The 20049-nt window shown below is 39.2% G+C and overlaps 1 protein-coding gene across 2 annotated transcripts in view; it reads right to left on the bottom strand.

The window, feature by feature from the left end:
* Positions 1-20049, bottom strand: part of ugt8 (UDP glycosyltransferase 8) — a 35046-nt gene that overhangs the window by 9373 nt on the left and 5624 nt on the right. For both annotated transcript variants that reach the window (XM_061772256.1, XM_061772257.1), the window contains exons 3-5: positions 17061-17203; positions 4158-4234; positions 3418-3637 (exon numbers count right to left, since the gene is read on the bottom strand). In XM_061772256.1, coding sequence (XP_061628240.1) covers positions 3418-3637; positions 4158-4234; positions 17061-17203 — 440 coding nt within the window. The remainder of the gene's footprint in view (positions 1-3417; positions 3638-4157; positions 4235-17060; positions 17204-20049) is intronic.

Raw genomic sequence — 20049 nt, 5'->3', positions numbered from 1 at the left:
CTGTTTAGAATACGCGATCTGACTAGAGCAGTGATTTCCCACCTTTATGGAGGCAAGGAACATATTTTATAATTGAAAAATCTCACAGCACACCAACAAACAAAAATGTCACAAAAAGTGGATACATTAATTACTGTATTTACTTCCTGCCATCTAATAGAAGACCATTAATTTGTTCTGTTCTTGTGATCGGATCGGGGCTCGGTTATCGGTTTTATAAACTCGCTGATCGGTCCCAAAAATCCTGATCGTGTAAAGCCTACTGTATGCAAAATGACACACGTTAAGACACAGTAGAGAAAGGCCTCTGGCAGTTACTGACAGTCGTATCAGTAGAATCACACTTGTTAATAGAGTTGTTAGTCATGTTTGTTAGAGTCGAACTTATTGAGTCTCGTGGGGAGAAAAAAAAAGGACAGCATTGTCCTGTATGTGGGAAAAAGGTGATGTCGCAGACCCTCTCCCACCCGTTCAGAGATGATTGCTCTACTTCAACGTACATGGCCTCCCTCAGTCCTCTTTCAAAACATATTTTGTTTCTGTCAATAATATGTACATTTTTGTCCTCAAAAAAATGCTATTTCTCTTTGAGGGCCGGTAAGACAGCTGAGTCTTGACCTATAGAGTTAGCCCGTCTGGGTTGTGACATGCGCCAGCTCAGTGGCTGCTTGGTTTACCCAATACTGTAAATGATAAATCAGTCCATTCCTCACTTTAAGGAAGACTGGCAGATTATCTTAACGACTGTTGTTTTGGATTCAAAAGACTAAAATCATTCTTGGTTAGAGTGTACCTCTACTGAAGAGGATAAATACGTGGATCCTTCACCTTCCCCTCAGACTAGCTCTGCCCTAAATAGTTAACATGAACTGATGAAACCTGCTCGGATGAAAGACGAAACGTCGTCTAGGACAACCCTAACAGTTCAGTTGCGCTTAATTTATTGCCCTGATAAAGCAATGAAAGACTGTCAATTTAAGATAATTTTTCCCTGCCTATCCATCATAAGCATAGAATATCATAAACAGAAGAGTGCCAACTAGGCCTGTCATGATAGCAAATTTTTTTAGAAGATATATTTTCCCAAAAACTATTAATATAAACGATAGTATCGTTGATGGGTTTTTTATGCCACTGATACTGTATATGGATATTATAATGATATCATTGAAATGTAGAACAATAAATCAAATATATTAGATAACTAAAAAATATAAATGAAGAGACTCAGGCTCTGTTACCCCCCCCAAAAAAAATAAATCACTTAAATATTTGGCACAGAGTATAAAGATTCATTAACCCACTAAAGAGGCCAAAAATAGAATAAAACAATAAATAAAATAGATAAATAAATACTAAATTTGACACACAACAGAGAGGAGTGTTTTTTTAAAAGCTTGCCAAATTTGAATAAATAAAGCAAACAGTGTATGTATAATAAGGCTCTGAAATCATGAAACTAAAGGCTTCTTTATACTCGCGCGAGCGGCGACCGCGCTGACGTCACTGCGGCTATCCCGCACGCAGTTTGCCTTTATACATGAGTGCAACCCACGCTTTCTGTTTTGAAAGGGTGCTGCAGTTCACCTCCAAGTCGGGGGTGTCTCTACGGCTAGTATTGGCTAGACATCACAGGATGGAGTTTTCTCTGCATTTTTTGGCCATTTCCGGTAGCCGTTTTTACTTTGCCTTCCGTAACAACGAACAAAGTGACAACAATGGGAACCGTGGAACAGTGCCTGCTAGAACAAATGGACCTAGATGAGCAGATGATTCGTTTAATTGTGCTCCAAAATCGATCAAGGCGGCGGCGGCGTAGATGGTATGTAGAACCAAGGGGCACGCTGAGTACGTCATCACAGCATGTGACTAAAACGGACCAATCATGAGAGATGATCTCCGCTGCATTCTACGCGCAGCAATAATTTTTGCCGTGTGCCGTCAAGTGACGCAGAGGGGCCGCGCGGGCCAATTCGTTGGTCACGTGATGCAATGCGGGCGTTGTTGGCCGCGCGGGAGTATAAAGAGGCCTCAAGGCTCTCCCTCAAGCTGCAGGACTGTGTGGGAGCAAGTAATAAACAGTTAAGTTTCCCTTATGCCTGGATCAGACTACAAGATAAATTTGGTCTTTCATGATTGCCATGTCAGACTGCCATAAAATCTTGCCGTATCTCGGTCAGACCGTGGCAACACTACACGACGTGTATTCCGATACCACCATATCCCGTCTTTTACGATAACTGGGTTTTATCTTGTCAAATTAAACATTGTCGGGGAGGCAGGACCAGAAAACGTGTCACCTTTCTACGCAACCAGATACAACCGTTATCATGGTGACAACAAGTTCTCAAACAATGGATCGTTGCAGCAATGCTGGGAAAAAAAGAACAATGAGGAAAAAACATGCTTGGGAGATTACGCTTTGGCCTGTCCATTCAAGAATGGCTTGAGGTATGTTCATATACTCTTAATACGATAGGGCTTGCAAGCAGGCAACTAAACGTTATGTAGTCTAACAAGCTAGTGCTAGCATAACATTGGTTTGTGCGCGTGAATAAATGTTAACAACGCCAACCAAGTACTGTATGCAAGTGTTGGTCACAATACGCAATCCTATTGGTCAACGTCAAGGTGCGCTGGCGAAGTGTTGTCGTTGAAATGTCACACTACACGGAAGATACCCTATCTTAAAAAAAAAATAATAATAAATAAATAAATAAAAAATCACACGTGCGAGACTTTTCATTTTGCCATCGTAGGGCCAAATCGTTGATCGTAGATTATGTCACACGACAAAAATTTTGTTGTTCCTGAAAAAATATGTCATTCTCAATCTGGGAAACCACCCACGATAGCTAATCGGGCCAATATCAGGGCGAAAATTCTGTAGTCTGATCTAGGCATTCAATGTCTCTGTTGTGTAGATCTACGTGTGGCACATGGAGCAAGGCTGTTGCGTATTGGATGGAATAAATACTAGCCTAGCTGCTAGTAGCAGGCCAGTTCGCAGTGGAGCCATCCAACTCACTGTATGAGCCGCGCGCCAGATCACCACAACAATGAGAATTTATTGAGTCCGTAAAAACTATTGTGTCCATTTTACTTATCGCAAAATAAGTCGATAGAGTAATTATTGTGACAGGCCTAGTTACAACAAGCTGTTATCCCTAGAAAGCCATTACGATGAACAATCATCTTAAAACATTAAATGTACACATTACACAGTGAAAATGCAGCTAGCATTTCTGGTGCTACAATAAATCTGTATAGTTTGCTAAAGTTTTTTTAATGAAATACTGTATTTATGTGAAAATAACACCACAAAATGGGACAATCAATTTTTGGACAGTATCCTAAAAATTGGTGGGGGGGGGGGGGGGGGGGGGGGAATAGCGTACAGTAGAAAAGGCATCTCACCTTGTGTCATTTATGACGGTGACCAGGGCATTGTAAAGGTCATCTTCGCTCATGCATTTCCAGTGCAACATAATGCCCATACCCTTGGCGGTCACACGGGTCATTGTGTCATAGTGGTCTCCAAACAGGGGCACACCCACCACTGGCACCCCGTGGTACATGGCCTCAAAGATACTGTTAAGCCCACCGTGACTCAAGAAAGCCCTTATGTTGGGGTGGCCTTCACAATAAGAGAAAGGAATTGTTGTGTGGTTATTTTTCAATATGTGCAAATAAACCTGACACTAAAGTTTTAGTCAGTTTGACACAAGTGACTCAATAATGGGAATGCAAAGAGGCATAGACATCAGAATACTGTACTATTGTTACAGCAGGAAACCCGTGGTCATAGCAATGTAGCAGTTGGCCAATACTACATGCATGTACCTGAAAGGCCTATGCCTTTGTGGTTCTGTCTTTTCATTGGTAAAACTGTTGGCTTCACTTTGCAAATGGAATGTGACTTTATTAGTTTTATGTGCAATGTTAACAGCTAAAACTAAACACAACTACTGATACCAAACTAAGTCAAACAGAGTCATTGAATACTGCACATTCCGAATTCCTTACACATTCAGATAATACAGTACTGAAGCAGGTAGGAGGGGAAGGATTTGCGAAGGTGATACTTTACCTTGTTAGTACAATTAAATACATTCTAAAAGCAGAGTAGAACATTCCTCCAGTGCTTGTGAACTCACCCAATAGGTCATTCTGAGGCATCCAATCAACAAGCTTGGTATTGTTGCCAATGTTATTGGGTGGGACACCAGAAAATCTATTGGAAAAAAAAAAGTGGGTTACCATTAGCTAAGTAATAATACAATGACATTTGACCAATTTACAACATGTTTGTAAATAAATGCAATCACTGAAGGGGATACCCCTTTGAGTGTAAATAGCTCAACTGAATTATATGGTGGGCGAGACAGGACATAACAATTGCAAACCCCACAACAAATGCAACCACCACAAAACAGAGAAATTAACACACAAATGAAAAGCAAACGCCACAACATATTAAAACCACAACACGACAAAATTAACACACAACAGAAAAGCAAACGCCACAACATAACAACATTAATTAATCCCCAACATTGCCACATTAGGCACACCAAAACTGAGCTCCCGTTCTCTCAGAGTGTATTAATCATCCGGGTTACCGGGGATTCATATTGCTGACTCCATTATAACTTGCAGTTGGTATTGTATGGGTTTAATTTCACATTGTAACACAAGCAGCAGGCAATGCATACAATACACATTAGCAACGTGACAAGATTTCTCAAAAATGACAGCCTGTTAAAATGCGGAGTCTGGTTGGAATGGCCACTTCAACCCGAGTTCAACGCACAAAGAATTTGGAAAATCGAACGATGGGTTCCGGAGAAATTTAGGTATTTTTTGTGTGGGGAAAAAAAAAATTGCCTTTCGGGGGAACGTTTTTATATCTTCTATAGAAAATCTGTTAAAAAAAGACCTTCAAATTAAGAGTAAAACAGGATAACTTCATTATTTCTCAACATACGCTCTCGAACCTTTCGTTTCTTCTACTACTCGGGGGTACCCCTTCTCCGATTGGCTGACAAGTTTCAGTTAAAAATATCCACCAATAAGCTTGTACATGCCGAAATTCTGAAGGACTCACCAACGGTTGAAACGATGTCACTTGCCCTAAAAATGTAATTTAAACAGCACAAATGGAAAACCATTTGTGAGAAGAGCAGTGTAAGCAGTAAGATAAGTCATGTGCTTTAGTAATCAATTGTTTTTTTTTTCTTATGGAGCATATTAGAGGCTCACTCCATCTTTTTGAGAAAATTCCACAAAGATGGTGGCCACTTGTCACGTTGCCATACACATCCTTTCTTCAAAATCTCTTATCTCACTTTCTGCAACAAAACACTAAGTCAGTGTGCTCCCAATCAAGGCCTACATTCATGCAGGCCAAATATCAATGACACGATTCATTGGGCTTAATCCCCCCCCAATCTTCTCAGCCCCCATTTCTCTTCTAGTTCACTCAGTTTGGAATATCGCATCCGGATCATGGAGCTTCATATATCAGAATTACAGGTCAACAAACAACAATATTTTATACAAATGCTGGAATGCAGAAGAATGTTTAAATTCATTATCATGTCCTCACTTTCTGAGTTGCCATGTACAAAACAGAATCAAAATCCAGAGTCAAAACTGCCATGCTTTGTGCCACAAGCAGGATGTAAAGCTTAACTCAGTTGTTTGAATAACCATTCATTTTCATGATGACAAGAACAACCAGACACATACATGGGGGAAAAGGGCCAATATTACAGCGGTTAAGTGCACTTTAACTCATTTGGAAAAGTAGTTGATAGGCTCCGTCTGTTGTTTTGACCACTGTGACAAGGTTCAGTTTCCAGCTTATCGAGGAAGAGAAAACTGTTGTTTCATCAGCGGAATGCCATCAAAACAGTACAACGTGCTCTAGACCCAACCCTGTTTTTTATTTTGGTCTTTTTCCAAGCACCATGTAGTGATTCAACCATTGACTGGTAACTAAACTTTAATCTTCCATTTTTTTCGCATTGGATGTCCCTTAATACTAATTCAACATAAAATACATCTAAAAATATTCCTCATAACGTAAAATTTGGTTTAAAAAAGTAACATTCTTCCTGGATGCAGTCAACAATACCTGCTTTTAAAACTAGTGAACGTTGGTATTGTTTTGCCTACTTCGAGAAGCAAAAATATGGATATTAAGAATATTAAAACTGGAAACCAAAGAACCAATCAAACACCTTTGTTCAAAATTAATCATGATGACACGTAAACTAGAATGCAATATGTGAATTTAAGTCTTCTTATAAAGGCATGGAACAGTGTAGTGCATGTTTGTATAAGTAAAAACGTTGGGCAGTCATCCCTGAGCACGCATGCACGCTCACGCAGAGGCATGTTCAAATATTAACATAGCAAAATCATTGTCTTGAACTATCTCATGTTAGCTCACATCATTGTTCATCGACCAAAACCTTCCCAATTCATACGAATAGTAAATGTATTACACGGCTCGAAGTAACTTTTTCTTCGACAAGCAGTTTTGCTCATCAATGACTTCATTGGAGGAGCAACTTTAAAGCTCACTGTTGTGTCCATTTTTGTTCCATACCTTTATGATAGCCAAATCGCAGGAAAAGAGTGGTACAACCGTCTGCCTCACAGTTAAGAGATCCAGGTTCAAATCTCAAACTTGTAACATCCCTGTGTGGAGTTTGCATGTTCTCCCCACGCTCGTGTGAGGACTTCCGGCTTCTTATACGTCTAAAACATGAATGGATGTCATGATAGCACCACATAGCTGTGCTTGATTTGTTGGCTGCACCATGACAATAAAAATCTCTTGTTCCTCTAACATTGTAACATGGTGTGCTATTTTGCTGAGGGAAGCCATAAGCACATTGTCTTAAAAGGGTGGACATGATCAGCTACAGTCGTCCCTCGCTATATAGCGGTTCAGCTTTTGCGGGTTCTCTGCATTGCAGAATTTTTTATCATACCTAATTATTTATTAGGTAGATTATTTGCTAAATTGCGGGATTTTGCTGTGATTATTTTTCCACACGGACTGTTACCACAGAGAAATAAGCACGTGCCAGGATAATAGCGTGCGTAAAAGACACCATGTTTAAAGTTTGAGATCATTTTACATTTGATAAAAGAAGCCCAAGTACAACATGTACCATAACAGCACATCTGTGATTGCCACAGCACCTCCGTACACCAGTTGACTAACAGGCATGTGAGATGGTGTTTATTCACTAATCAGTTCCCATAGACACTTTATACAGTGTCCAAAATATCCGGTATCGCATCGCAAAATGCGGCGTAAAATGAGGTCTTTGGCAATGACTTCCTCAAAAAACACCGATAAGAATACCATTAAAGTACAAAACCAATAAGCAGTATCGTTAGAGTGGCCGTCCCCTGCGGGCTGTGGGGTTTTTGTCCCTGCCTGGTTTGGGGGGGGGGGGGGGGGGGGGTCCACCTCCCACACTCAGGGGCGGGTAGCGGGTGCTGGCGGGAATGTGGGGGGGCCCTGGTGTCGGTGCTGCGGGTCTGGGTGGGGTAGCCCTCTTCGTAGGTGGTTGTCCAGCCTAATGGGCTCGACCTGCAGGAGCCATGCCTCTTAATCACTCACTCAGCGCACACACACACACACACACACACACCACTATCGGATCGGGAGGGTGTGGGTGTCGTACCGGGTTTCAGCACGTCTGTGCTGTTTCCCGGTCCGTGCGGACTGCCCCTCCGCCCTGCCTACCCCCTGGATTTTAAATGAACAACTGAGTCTTTTGGGATGCTCCTTTTATACCCAATCATGACACTCACCTGTTTCCAACTAACCTGGACACCTGTGGAATTTCCGAAACGTTTTTTTTGTTTGTTTTTTTTCCCCCCTCCAAAGTCTTTTGTTGCCCCTGTCCCAGCTTTTTCGTCACGTGTTGAAGGCATCAAATTCAAAATGAGAATGTGACCCTCCAGCACAATTATCGTGGAACCACTATAAAGGCTTAATGTCCTGAAAAATCTGATCTTTGTCACCCAATACCAATCAGTTGAAAATCACATGATCGGATCGGGACAACTCTACATAGCTGTACAGCTTATTCAACTCAATTCACATGGACAGTGTTGTACCTGAAAGAGTTAAATGAACGAAAGTTCATGAACTAGTTCATATTTTGGGCAAATGTGAACTGAACTTAATTCATTTCTGCCTGATGAACATGATAGAGAACACGTTCATTCTGGGATCAGTGAACGGTTTTAAAATGAAAGTTCATTTTCATTCAAGGGTGCCAGGTTTTGTTAGGGACTTCCGGGACAAAACCCATATGAATAGTCTATATACGAGCCTTCATATGTCAGGGAATAAACGTATTTGGCAACCAATACAGTCCAGTCACCATTCATGTTTACATGTGCGAGGTGCGTTCAGAGACACTCTGTAAATGGGGCCGAAACTGTTCTTTACTGGGAAAATTATTATTTGTATCAGAATGCTTTAGTTAAAACACTGTACGATCACACTGTCATAATATAGATTTTATTTAGTTTTGTAATATAAGACTAGATAAATTATCAATGTCCTTTCACCATCGTTCCTATCACACTTTGTTGCGTGTTTTTGTTTGCACATTATGGACAAAAGTCCTGTTTTTGTTTTAATTACACATTTAAAAAAATATCATTCAAGCAACATTTTCCTCATGCTTTTGAGACTGTAGGGTGAAAGCTGCAGCTGGCTACTAGTGTGGACTGAATGGGTGACAACAATGGGGAAATTAAATACCAATATTTTGAGGGTACTAGCCCATCAGCAACATACAGTATTAATAATAAATAAACAAATAAATGAAAAAAAGTACTATGTACAGTTTCATTTTTGGAACAGTGAACTTGGTTCACAATTTTGAATAATGAATTGAACTAGTTTATTTTTGGAACGGAACTGAACTTTGAAATAGTACACGTAGAAAAAGAACTTGCAACACCAACACTGCACATTGATAATTACACTCTTACTCAAAAGTGGTTTTAGAGTTTAATAACAATGATTACACTATGTATCAAACTCAAGAAAAATAGAATTGTATCTTTTCTTTGTTAGTCTCTCGATTGTGTCATTGTCTATGGGTCAGTGTTATGGGTAAATGATTACAGGAAATTCAATTACACTTTCATCTTTCTCTGCTCAGTGACCAAGCACAAACATTTACCCAAAAGTTTACATTGAACCCTTTGTTACTGATTCATTTGAAGAGCACACACCTATGCATTGCTTATCACATTCCTTTTCTTGATGCACAGAGAAAGTAAAGACCTAAAATCTGACACAGTTTTTATTTAAAGAAACACCAGCTGAGCAGCAAATACTTGCACGTGAGTTTGTGTTAGATAATAATTAACCAAGTTCATTTTCCAGCCCTTTTTTTCCTGTGACTTGGTAAATAAATAAATTGGTTCATTATATTTGTTAAATTTGAGATCACAAAAATACAAGTGCATCAAGGGAAGCTAGTTTTAATTCATGTATTTATTTATTTTTTTATACTGCTTGTTCTCAATAGGATTGCTAGTGTGGCCAAGGGTCGGACATTAGGACTGGTCATATGGCCTAAAATTCCTATTGCGGTATAATTTGAACCATAGACAGTCGTCGGTTTATTTTTAGATATAATGCTTTGGTGTTTAGATTTTAATATAAACGTTTCTAAATGGTACCATATGCCCATGGAGAGGCCTTTTAGCAGGAAGTTGTTTTCTTAACTTTAAAAACAAACTAGTCAAGAATGTTTTTATTATTTATGATATGATATAATATTGTGCAAAACTGTAATTATAGAAACAAATACAGAGAACTTTTCAAGTAACTTCCAAGCAGTATGAAACATGAATGCAATGTAAAATTTAAAATGAAACATTATTGTAATGCAAAACGCTGTTTTGCCTCTTGCCCCACTTTTCTTAAATTTGTGCAGGATTTCAAAGAAACTTTCAGACATGTCCTGTGAGTTTACTGTATAGCTGTCTACTATTCTCTCTCTAGACACTTATCAATTTGCCTACTAATTAGCTGTTCATAGTTGGTGACTCTCTCTCCAGAATTCTGTGAGAAGTGTAGATTTGTATCATACAAGCGTGTGTTTCGGGACTACATTTCAAGAAAGCTTAGCAGTTAGCATGGCATCTCTGGGTTGTTCTGTTAAGTACTCCTCATCCCCCTTTTGTGAAAACAATTCCTGTAAGAAGTGTAGCTTATACGGCGACATGGAGGTGATCATAAGTGACTTATCAGGCCGAGCCGTGACGTAACCGTCATCTGATTGGCCGACAGATGTAGGCGTTTCTTTACACGCGGTGACTTGTCACTTTCACAATCTTGGCATCTAAAGGCTGGCGCACACCGAGCGATGCCGCCGAAACTGACTCAACTGTCGCGTAGTATGTGTGATTAGGCGACTCTTTTTATGAGTGGCTGATCAGTCTGCCACTGGTTTTGCCACGATTCAAATGTTGAATCGCCGTCTTAACGGCAGATAAGCTTTCACTCACGGGATAAACATATTTCCGGGTTTAGCGAGCCGTATCAAGCCATATAAACAGTATATAAATAATAAAATCCGTTTTATATCGATACTTAACTATATTCATAATGTATAATGTACCTGTGGATGAAAAAGCAAAGCTTGCGACCAGAATATACGCGAGCGTACGTACACGCTGGGTACGTTCAAATGAATGGAGCCGGCGGACGTCCTTTCAAATAGCCACACTCTCGCTTTTATTCTCACCAACACCCTCTCATTAGCAACACACTTCTTCCTTAATTATCAATCTATCTTTTTATGGTTTTAGGAATGTGATAAAGTACAAGATACTGAAGACATAGGTGTCTGTGATGCGCCTATAAATGAATTCTGCTCTTTAACAGAAAATCCTAAAGGAGAATGCTCAGCCATCAATTTGTGACCTCAAGCTAAAGCGCACTTGGGTTCTGCAGCAGGATAACGATCCAAAACACACTAGCAAGTCAACTTCTGAATGGCTTAAAAACACAAACTGAAGGTTTTGGAGTGGCCTAGTCAAAGTCCAGACTTGAATGCAGTGGCAAAAAGGCCGTTCATGCTCGAAAACCCGCCATTATTTCTGAATTCAAACAATTCTGCAAGAAAGAGTGGGCCAAAATATCTCCAGAGATGTGAAAGACTCATTGCCAGTTGTAGAAAACGCTTGATTTCAGTTGTGGCTGCTGCTGAGGATGGCCCAACCAGTTATTAGGTTTAGGGGGCCATTACTTTTTCACACGGGGCCAGGTAACTTCAAATATTTTTTTTCCCCTCAAAAAATGAAATCACCATTTAAAAACAGCATTTTAAGTTCATTTGGGTTATATTTGTTTGATATTTACATTTGTTTGATGATCTTAAATTTGAGAAGGGGGCAAATACTTTTTCACGGCACTGTACCGCACGCCCCTGCAAGAATGTGTTGATTTCATCGTATTATGAAATTTTTAGCATTTGTCTGTAAGGTACGTGGTGGCCCAACACAGTGCCATACTGGCCGGGGCCATTGGGCCACCGTTAATGTAGAACCCTGGTGCTGGAGCCTATCCCAACTGACTTAGGAAGAGAGGTGGGGTACACACTAATCCTAACCCAACTTAATTATTTGACAACATAGCTCTAGAAAAATACAAACAATGTAATTTGTAATGCTGAATTTGGTTTTGAACTTTTTTTCTTATGAAAATGCTCATTTAAAGCCCCTACTTAGCATAAATTGACAAAAAAAATTGTCAAAATGTCAGTTTTTTAAAGGGATAGTCTGTATTTTTTTCAAAAGTCAAATAATAGTGATGCACCGAAATTTCGGCTGCCAAAATGTTTCAGCTGAAAATAGCCCAAAAGTGCATTTTTGGTTTCAAACAGAAATACTTTTTTCACCAAAATAAAACAACCAAAATAACATGTCAGATTCATAACACGTCACATGTTAAACAATGACGGCCGGCGCACGCGTGTACACCTCAGAGTAAAGAAAACTTTGCTATTAAGAAGTAATGCCCTACCGAGCATTGCTGAATAAACTTAATTACACACACCCTACACTAACAGTTTGATTATAAAATGAGCAAAAAATGTTAAATAGCACATTCAGTATATTAAAAAAAAACTACTGGTAACATAAAAACATAGTAGTAACAAAGATAAACACGTGGCTTTTCCGTCATCATGCTAGCGCCTACTAGCCCAAACAGAGCGTCCTTATTCTCACCCAACCTTGCTGCTTTCTGCTGTTTGGCTAAGTAGAATGCTTGTAGCATGCTATTTTGCGCCATCCCAGCTACCTACGATCTACAGCTGACGCGGCTAAATACGATGCCAAGCCACGGAGGCAAAGGCGCGCCTCGTGTCCATTGTCAGTGCAGCATAAGTCACTAATCATCACCTCCATGACAGCAAATAAACTACCCTTTCAGACAAGTATTGTTATAATGAAGGACAGGCGGACGATAAGACAAGAGACAGATGCGAAGACCATGCTAATCGCTAAGCTGTCACATGAAGTCCCAAAATAAGTGATCGGGTGATACAGTACACTTGTCACATTGGTCTGGCTGGAACCAGGTTATTGCGGAGATTAGCCAACTTGAAACAGCAAAATAGCAGGAAAATTAGTATTTGTTTATTCACAAAAATACTGTAATATACGATGCTAGACCGCCATAACAGGGACCAGAAACTGGAAACGAATTAGTACGTCACTGCTGTTACGTCACTTGAGAAAATTAACCTATAATTTAAAAGTACATTAAGATAATAAATCTTTATAAGATAACCTTTATAAATCCCATACTAATTTGCATAATTTCAGCAGCAATAGTGGATACAGGAAATACTACAAAAATAGAATGCAAGAAGACATTTGGCTGCAAATGCGTCCGCCATTCCAAGGTTGATCCAAGAAATACTTTTAAATAAGATATATTGCAGCCATAATGTATTAATGATTACGATTATAGACTAATGATTATGTTGTGAAATTGAACAGTATACGGAATGTACTATACTGCAATAACTGTCCCGCGATAATGTTCTTGACATAATTTTTGAAGTATGGAAATTCTGACAAATTGTTCTGGAAGTGAATTTCTACAGGTTGGCAGCTATGCAGTCTTAGCCCTTAATGTAATTTCACGAATAATTGGCATAGGTATTCCATAGTTTTATCAGTAATAATTGGCAGGTTTGATTTATTTTTATATTTTAATTAATGTAAAGCACTTTGTGTTCCATTGTTTTGTATGAAAAACGCTAACAACGTTTGATTGATTGAGTGGTTAGCACATCTGCCTCACAGTTCTGAGGACTAGGATCCAATCTGGCCTCACCTATGCGGAGTTTGCATGTCTTCCCGTGTCTGTGTGGGCTTTCTCCGTGGACTCCGGTTTCCTCCCACATCCCAAAAACATCCGTGGTAGATTAAATGGAGACTCCAAATTAGGCGTGAATGTGAGTCTGAATAGTTGTTTGTCTATGTGTACCCTATGACTGGCTGGCGAGCAGATCAGAGTGTACCATGCCTCTCACCCAGAGTCAGCTGGGATATTGTCCAGCACGGCCGCGACCCTAGTGAGGATAAGCGGTGCGGAAAATGGATGGATGGATGGATGGATGATTGATTGATTGATTAATAATTTCGTTCAGTTTTTCAGCTTTCGGTCAATAATTTCCATTTTGATACATCACTAGAAAATAATGATGCTAAGCTATTCAAAAGTGGACATAATATATAAACCCATAATGTACTTTTAAAATATAGAACATTTTAAAATGTCAGCATTGGTTGCCATGGTAAAACGTACTTTGTAATCAAATTTTGTGATTTCACCAGAAATGCTATTTCTCAGAAACTACTGGATGGATTTGGCTTAAATTTGTTGTGCACTTACTTATGAAGCTATTGTGTGCAACTATGAAGTTCGGTCATACATAATGCTACTTGATGCTGTAGATGTCTGAAGTTGTAATACCCCACCCCATAACCAGGGTTCGGCTTCCTGTTCGCCACCTCGCGAATGGCTAAGTGAAAGCGTATGTGGCGAAGCGAATATTGCCCACGTTGGCCATGCTGGCAAATCAATACTGCCTGCATCAAAACTCAAAAGTCCTTCCTGATAAAAGTTAAACCCCGTGACCCTATTGAGGATAAGCGGTACAGAAAATGGATGAATGGATATATCAAGTCATTAAAATTATTTTTGAAGATTATAAAATAACAAGTGAAGAAATTTAACGCTTTTACTGTAATTGATAAGAACATTAATCAACATTTAATATAGTTTACCATTACAACCCCTTTTATACTCACATCTTGGTGTTGAAAAGTGTCACTCGTTTCACTCTCCACTTTATCTCTACACTCAGCTGACACTGACAGCAGAGACACTGCTACAGACATGAGCATCATTATACAGGATTACATTTTCACAAGGCATTAAGTTAATCAATAAGTCAATATTCTACTGTGATTGAAGGTTTTTCTTTTTACAATTCCAGAGGAAAATAAAGATGTGTTCTTGATATCAATTCATCATTACATTTAGGCCTGGCCTACAGGATAGATGTTTAATTGTTGGCTACATCCAATGTTGTGTTTGTCATACAATAGAATAATTTATTTGTGTTTTCTGAAGACATCAAACTTCCTCCCGAAAAATCGCATGCTAAATCGCAATATTTGTTTAAAAGAAACTAAACCACAAAAAAATAATAACCTCAAAATTAGGAGTATTTTGCCAAATCATTCAGCCCTGCTCCTGATTGATGACTAGGTAGTTTGAATTGGTCCTACATTGTTAAATCTTATCGGGTTTAAAGGTTTAGCCAGATACAATACGTGATATTGTGGCTAACTAAAAGTGTGTGGCTAGGAGAATTTTGTGCTGTTTAGCCATATTGGATAAGAGCTTTCGTGACTTAGTGCCAACCCAGGTAACCTTGACAACAATGTCTTGAGATAGTATTTATAGAGATTATAAATGGTCAAAAATTATTATTTTCATTAAGGAAAGTATCATGCAAAAGCTGTGAATATTTAAAGCAGTTATCTTGAATAGATTGTACAGTAGATTTTATAAAACTAACCCACTTTAAGGATTAAACTCTGATTCATCATGTCTGTCCATCTACATGCCAAACGACTTCATTCTTCAAAAGATTACTCAAGACATACTGAACATTTCGCTGAACAACGTCAGTAGTATTATTCAAGCAAATAAATTCAATGTGGAGCGATAGTATCAGGCGTTGCTATTTTAGCTAATGTTAGTTCACTACCACTCCTGTGTTGGTCAAAACTACAAGACTAGCAAAGCAAAGAAAATTTATTCATCTGGCGCATTTCATACACAAGGTAACGCAATGTGCTTTACATGATTAAAAGCATTAAAAAAAGAAAAAGAAAAACAGCTTATAAACATTTAAAACAAAGAGAAACAAATAAAAATACAATTAAAACAGCATACAGTGCAAGAAATATCATTTAAAAGTGGATATGTGCTGAAAAGCATGGGGGTGGGAAGAGTTTTTAACCTGGACTTAAAAACATTCCCACTTGGGGCTGATGTCACTTCTGTTGGCAACTTATTCCATTTGTGTGCAGCATAATAGCTAAATGCTGCTTCACCATGTTTGCTTTGGACTCTGTGCTCCACTATTTGACCTGAGTCTGTCGATCTCAGAGCTCTACTGGGTTTATATTCCATTAGCATTTCATTCATGTATTCAGGACCTAAACCGTTTACTGATTTATAGACCAGTAGCAGAACTTTAAAATCTATTCTAAAGCTGACTAGAAGCCAGTGTAAAGACTCTACAATTGGAGTAATATGCTCCAACCTCTTTGTTCTGGTCAGAACCCGAGCTGCAGCATTCTGAATGAGCTGCAGCTGTTTAATGCTCTTTTTAGAGAGTCCAGTCAGAAGACCATTACAATAGTCAAGTCTACTTGAAATAAAAGCATGGATGAGCTTCTCCTGGTCTGCTTGACACATGCAAGCCTTCACTCTGGATATGTTCTTCAGATGGTAGAAGGGAGTTTTAGTAATTGATTTGATATGACTGTTGAAAGTCAGGTGGGAATCTATCAGAACATCAAGGTTTCGGATTTGGTCTTTGGTTTTTAAAAAGGTATTAACGAACAGCAATCCTCTTTTCTTTATTGCCAAAAACAATTATCTCTAAAATTTAACTCGACCCGAGGACGTACGAGGAATGTGAATGTAGCTTACGAGTATTTACCGCACTGTACATATGCTTGAAAAAGCACTTGTTTGTACTATCAATTATGACCTGTAAACTTAATGATGCTTGACTTTTTGGATATTACAGGTTGCTATGAGTTTAACGGAATATACAAAACCAAAACAAAATGTCATAACTCACTCAGAAAAGCCACATTTTACGCCTCTTATTTGTCATCGTACGGATTTCCACAGCAAAACAATCTTTTCATTTCGTCTGCTACTCGGTAAACCCCTTCCACTTAGCTGACAAGTTTCAGTCAGAAATATCCACTATTAAGCTAATGCGGGCCAAAAGTCCAAAGTGTTCTCTAAGCAGACCCTTTAAAAATTACTATGACGTTTCTGTGTCACTACCTGCCCTAAAAAAAAAAAACTTTTTAAATAGCGCAAATTGAACATTATTCATCAGAAGAGCAGTGTGGGCAGTGGAACAGATCCAACTACCGGAGACAAATTCCTTGTGTGTTTTGGACATACTTGGCAAATAAAGATGATTCTGATTCTGATTCTGATGTACTTTAGTCATAAATTGTTTTTTGATGAATTTATTTGTTCTGGAGGATTTTAGAGGAGTTTAGTTCAAGTGGTCATTCCATGTTTTTTAGAAAATTCCACCAAGATGGCAGCCACTTGTCACAATCAAGTGGGGAAAATATCACGACATTAAAGCTCAGAATATTTACCTCTGTCACTGTGATAGATGTGACACATGAGTAAGGACAAATAAGTACTTTACCTCCAGATGACTTGCTGGGGTAGCCTGGCAAGAGCTCCAGCCAGTTTGTGCGCAATGTCATTGGAAAGATACTTCACCCCAGCGCCGAAGGACACCACAACAAAGCCGTTCTCTGCTGTATCATTAACCCATAGTTCAAAGTCCTGTGGAAATATGTAAAAAGTTTGAAAAGATAACTAAATTGCACACAGACAAGCTAGTATAAAACAATGTGCACCGCTTCAGGCTTTAGGTTGTGCAACATTTTCTATTGCTTAACCTACATTTGCAGTAATAGTTTCATGTGTTTTTTCAATTTGGGGAAAACAAACAGTGAACTATACTGACTTCAGTCCAAATGAACAAGACAAACCATTCCCTCAAGCAAATACGCAGTTCCTGTTTATTGCTTTAGAGAGTGATTGTCAACACCAATAAAGATTAGAGTGTTGATTTAGGAGGTCTGATGTCATAAAACTATTTCAAAATGTTTTGAAGATGTCTTGCTGATAAAGACCGGAAATAAGTCCATAAAATAAATCCCTTAATGAGCGATTACCAGGTATAAACTGTCGGAAATGGAAGATGTCAGCCACTGGTTTGTAGGCTTCTATTTTAAAGACTGAATGTGCCATTTTCATCTTTACCGTTTGAGGTTAGGAGTTTGTTTTTAACCATATCTCATTTTAACTATGAGTTAGCTACGAAAGACTGTCAAATGTGTGACAACTCACCACTACTCACACAAAAATGTAGAAATTTGCATTAAACAATCAAAAGCCAATCATCTAAAATTAACAGGCTGCAGTAACACACACTGAACCCGTGTCCACAATGTACTAATATTTGAGTGTATTTGCCTTTTGTAAACTTGGTGACATTTAGCTATACAGTGTTAAGATCCTTTAATGTGGTTACGAAGTTGAAGTGATAAAGAAGAACAATTTAAAACAGCTTCTCAACACATTGCATGCTATCTGCCACACTTTCGATGAGACAATAAAAATATGCTGAAAAGCTGGAAATATCACAGGAGTACCCTTTATGCAGCTTGGGGTAGTCAGTTTTTCCAACTTTAAAACAGTACCAAGGGAAACGGCAAAATACATGCTGCATTGAATACAACAGTCAAAACGAGATGTGCTTGCAAGCAACAACAATGCCGCTGCAGCAAAATGGCCGAGTGAGTATAACAATTCATGTATGCATAATAGACTACTGCAGTATTAAAATATAACGACACAGCGATTGGCTAAGTTAAAATTAGTTGTTTATTTTTTGTCATTTTTAGGACAGTATGTTATCAGGATGGAGTGACACTAGTCTATGAGCGATAAGAGAGGAGCCATGTTTGAGTGTTCCATGTCCAACAGACATAGAACATAGACATAGTCCATCTGTGGCAGCTAAAACCGGCCCTGGCACGGAGCAACTGCAGCAGCACACTGGGCTCTGTGTCCCAGCAGTGCAGTCTGACTGTCCCTACAAGGAAGCCACAGTGACCCCACAAAAAAGTCTCAGTGTCCCCTGGCTTCTGCCAAGAACAATGGCCTCGTTCTCCCTGCGCTTACATTCTAACGCCCTCACACATTAGGGGCACAATGCTCCCTGTTGGTGAGAGAGGCATTCCAAAACCTCCACGCAGAAGATAGCAACGACCCACGCTTTCTTTGTCCAAACAATCAGCTAACTGACCCTCATCACCCTCAACGCTATGAGTCTCTTTCCTCTCGGGGAGGTATCTAATACGTCCATTCAAACCAATGCCATCCTCAGGGTGCCTTGTGTATAAGTTAGTGGGGACAAGAAAGTAGTAATAAAAGGTCACAAATAGAACAATTGAGCAATTCATCAACAACTAATCGTTTATCAAATTAATCAACAACTATTGTGATATTCAATTCATCATTTAGAGCCATTGCTTACCTTAAAATTGTCCAAATCCACTGATTTCAGCATATCAAGAGTAAATACTGTATACTGGGCCTGGCCAACCTGCGGCTCGGGAGCCGCATGCGGCTCTTTGACCAGTTTCTCGAGGCTCGGGAGCCGCATGCGGCTCTTTGAACAGCTTCTTGCGGGGCTTACGTTCACGCCGCGTGAAAATGCGGAACAGAAACACCCGGAACGGACTACACTACAGCCACACTAGACTCTGCAGTCCTCTGTAAAAGCAGACTGATTAATTTTCTGTTTAATCAAAATAAGAAATTTGCAAAAATCTGCTTTTGCTTTGGAGAAAACAGATTAACATGTTTGCCTATTTTCTAACATAGACCAAACAAGGAACTGAATAGTCCATCCATCCATTCTTTGTACCGCGTCTCCTAACTGGAGTCGTGGTTGTGCTGGAGCCTATCCTAGCTCACCCTGAACTGGTCACCAGCCAATCGCAGGGCACATATAAACAAATAAACAACCACACAGACATCAATTAACATACCATGCATGTTTTTGGGATGTGGGAGGAAACCAGAGTACCTAGACAAACTACCGTTGGAGGCACGGGAGAAAATGCAAACTCCACACTGGAAGGCCAGAGCCCGGATTTGAAGCCACGAACTCAGAACTGTAAGGCGGATGTGCAAACCAGTTGATCACCATGTCGCCGAGCTGAATAATTATGAAAATATGCATTATTAGCAGCCATAGTTTTAATAATATATAATCTACATGTTGAACCTGAAGGAGCTTTACAAGTGTTAATCAAACTCGTAACCCTTTGCAGTTATCAGTACCAAAGAAGTAGCTCTCAATTTAAAAAAAGTGTTACTCCCTCTCATGTGATAATTGATTAATTGCTGTTATTTGATCTTGTTTAATCATTGAACAATACCAGTTAATAAATAGTAATCAGTAAAAAAAATTATAAATATTTCATAACCTTTATCACAGTAAGGAGACATTTTATTCAAACGAAGACTAGCTAGTAAATGTACTGCACCATCAAAGTCAAGGTATACCCAATGGGTAAGCTAATTAGCCTCAGTGTATATTTTTTTACCCATTT

This window comes from Phyllopteryx taeniolatus, chromosome 4, assembly GCF_024500385.1.
Source record: "Phyllopteryx taeniolatus isolate TA_2022b chromosome 4, UOR_Ptae_1.2, whole genome shotgun sequence".
Lineage (NCBI taxonomy): Eukaryota > Metazoa > Chordata > Actinopteri > Syngnathiformes > Syngnathidae > Phyllopteryx > Phyllopteryx taeniolatus.
Note: the sequence above shows the minus strand (reverse complement) of the source record. Positions and strands in the feature narration are given on the sequence as shown.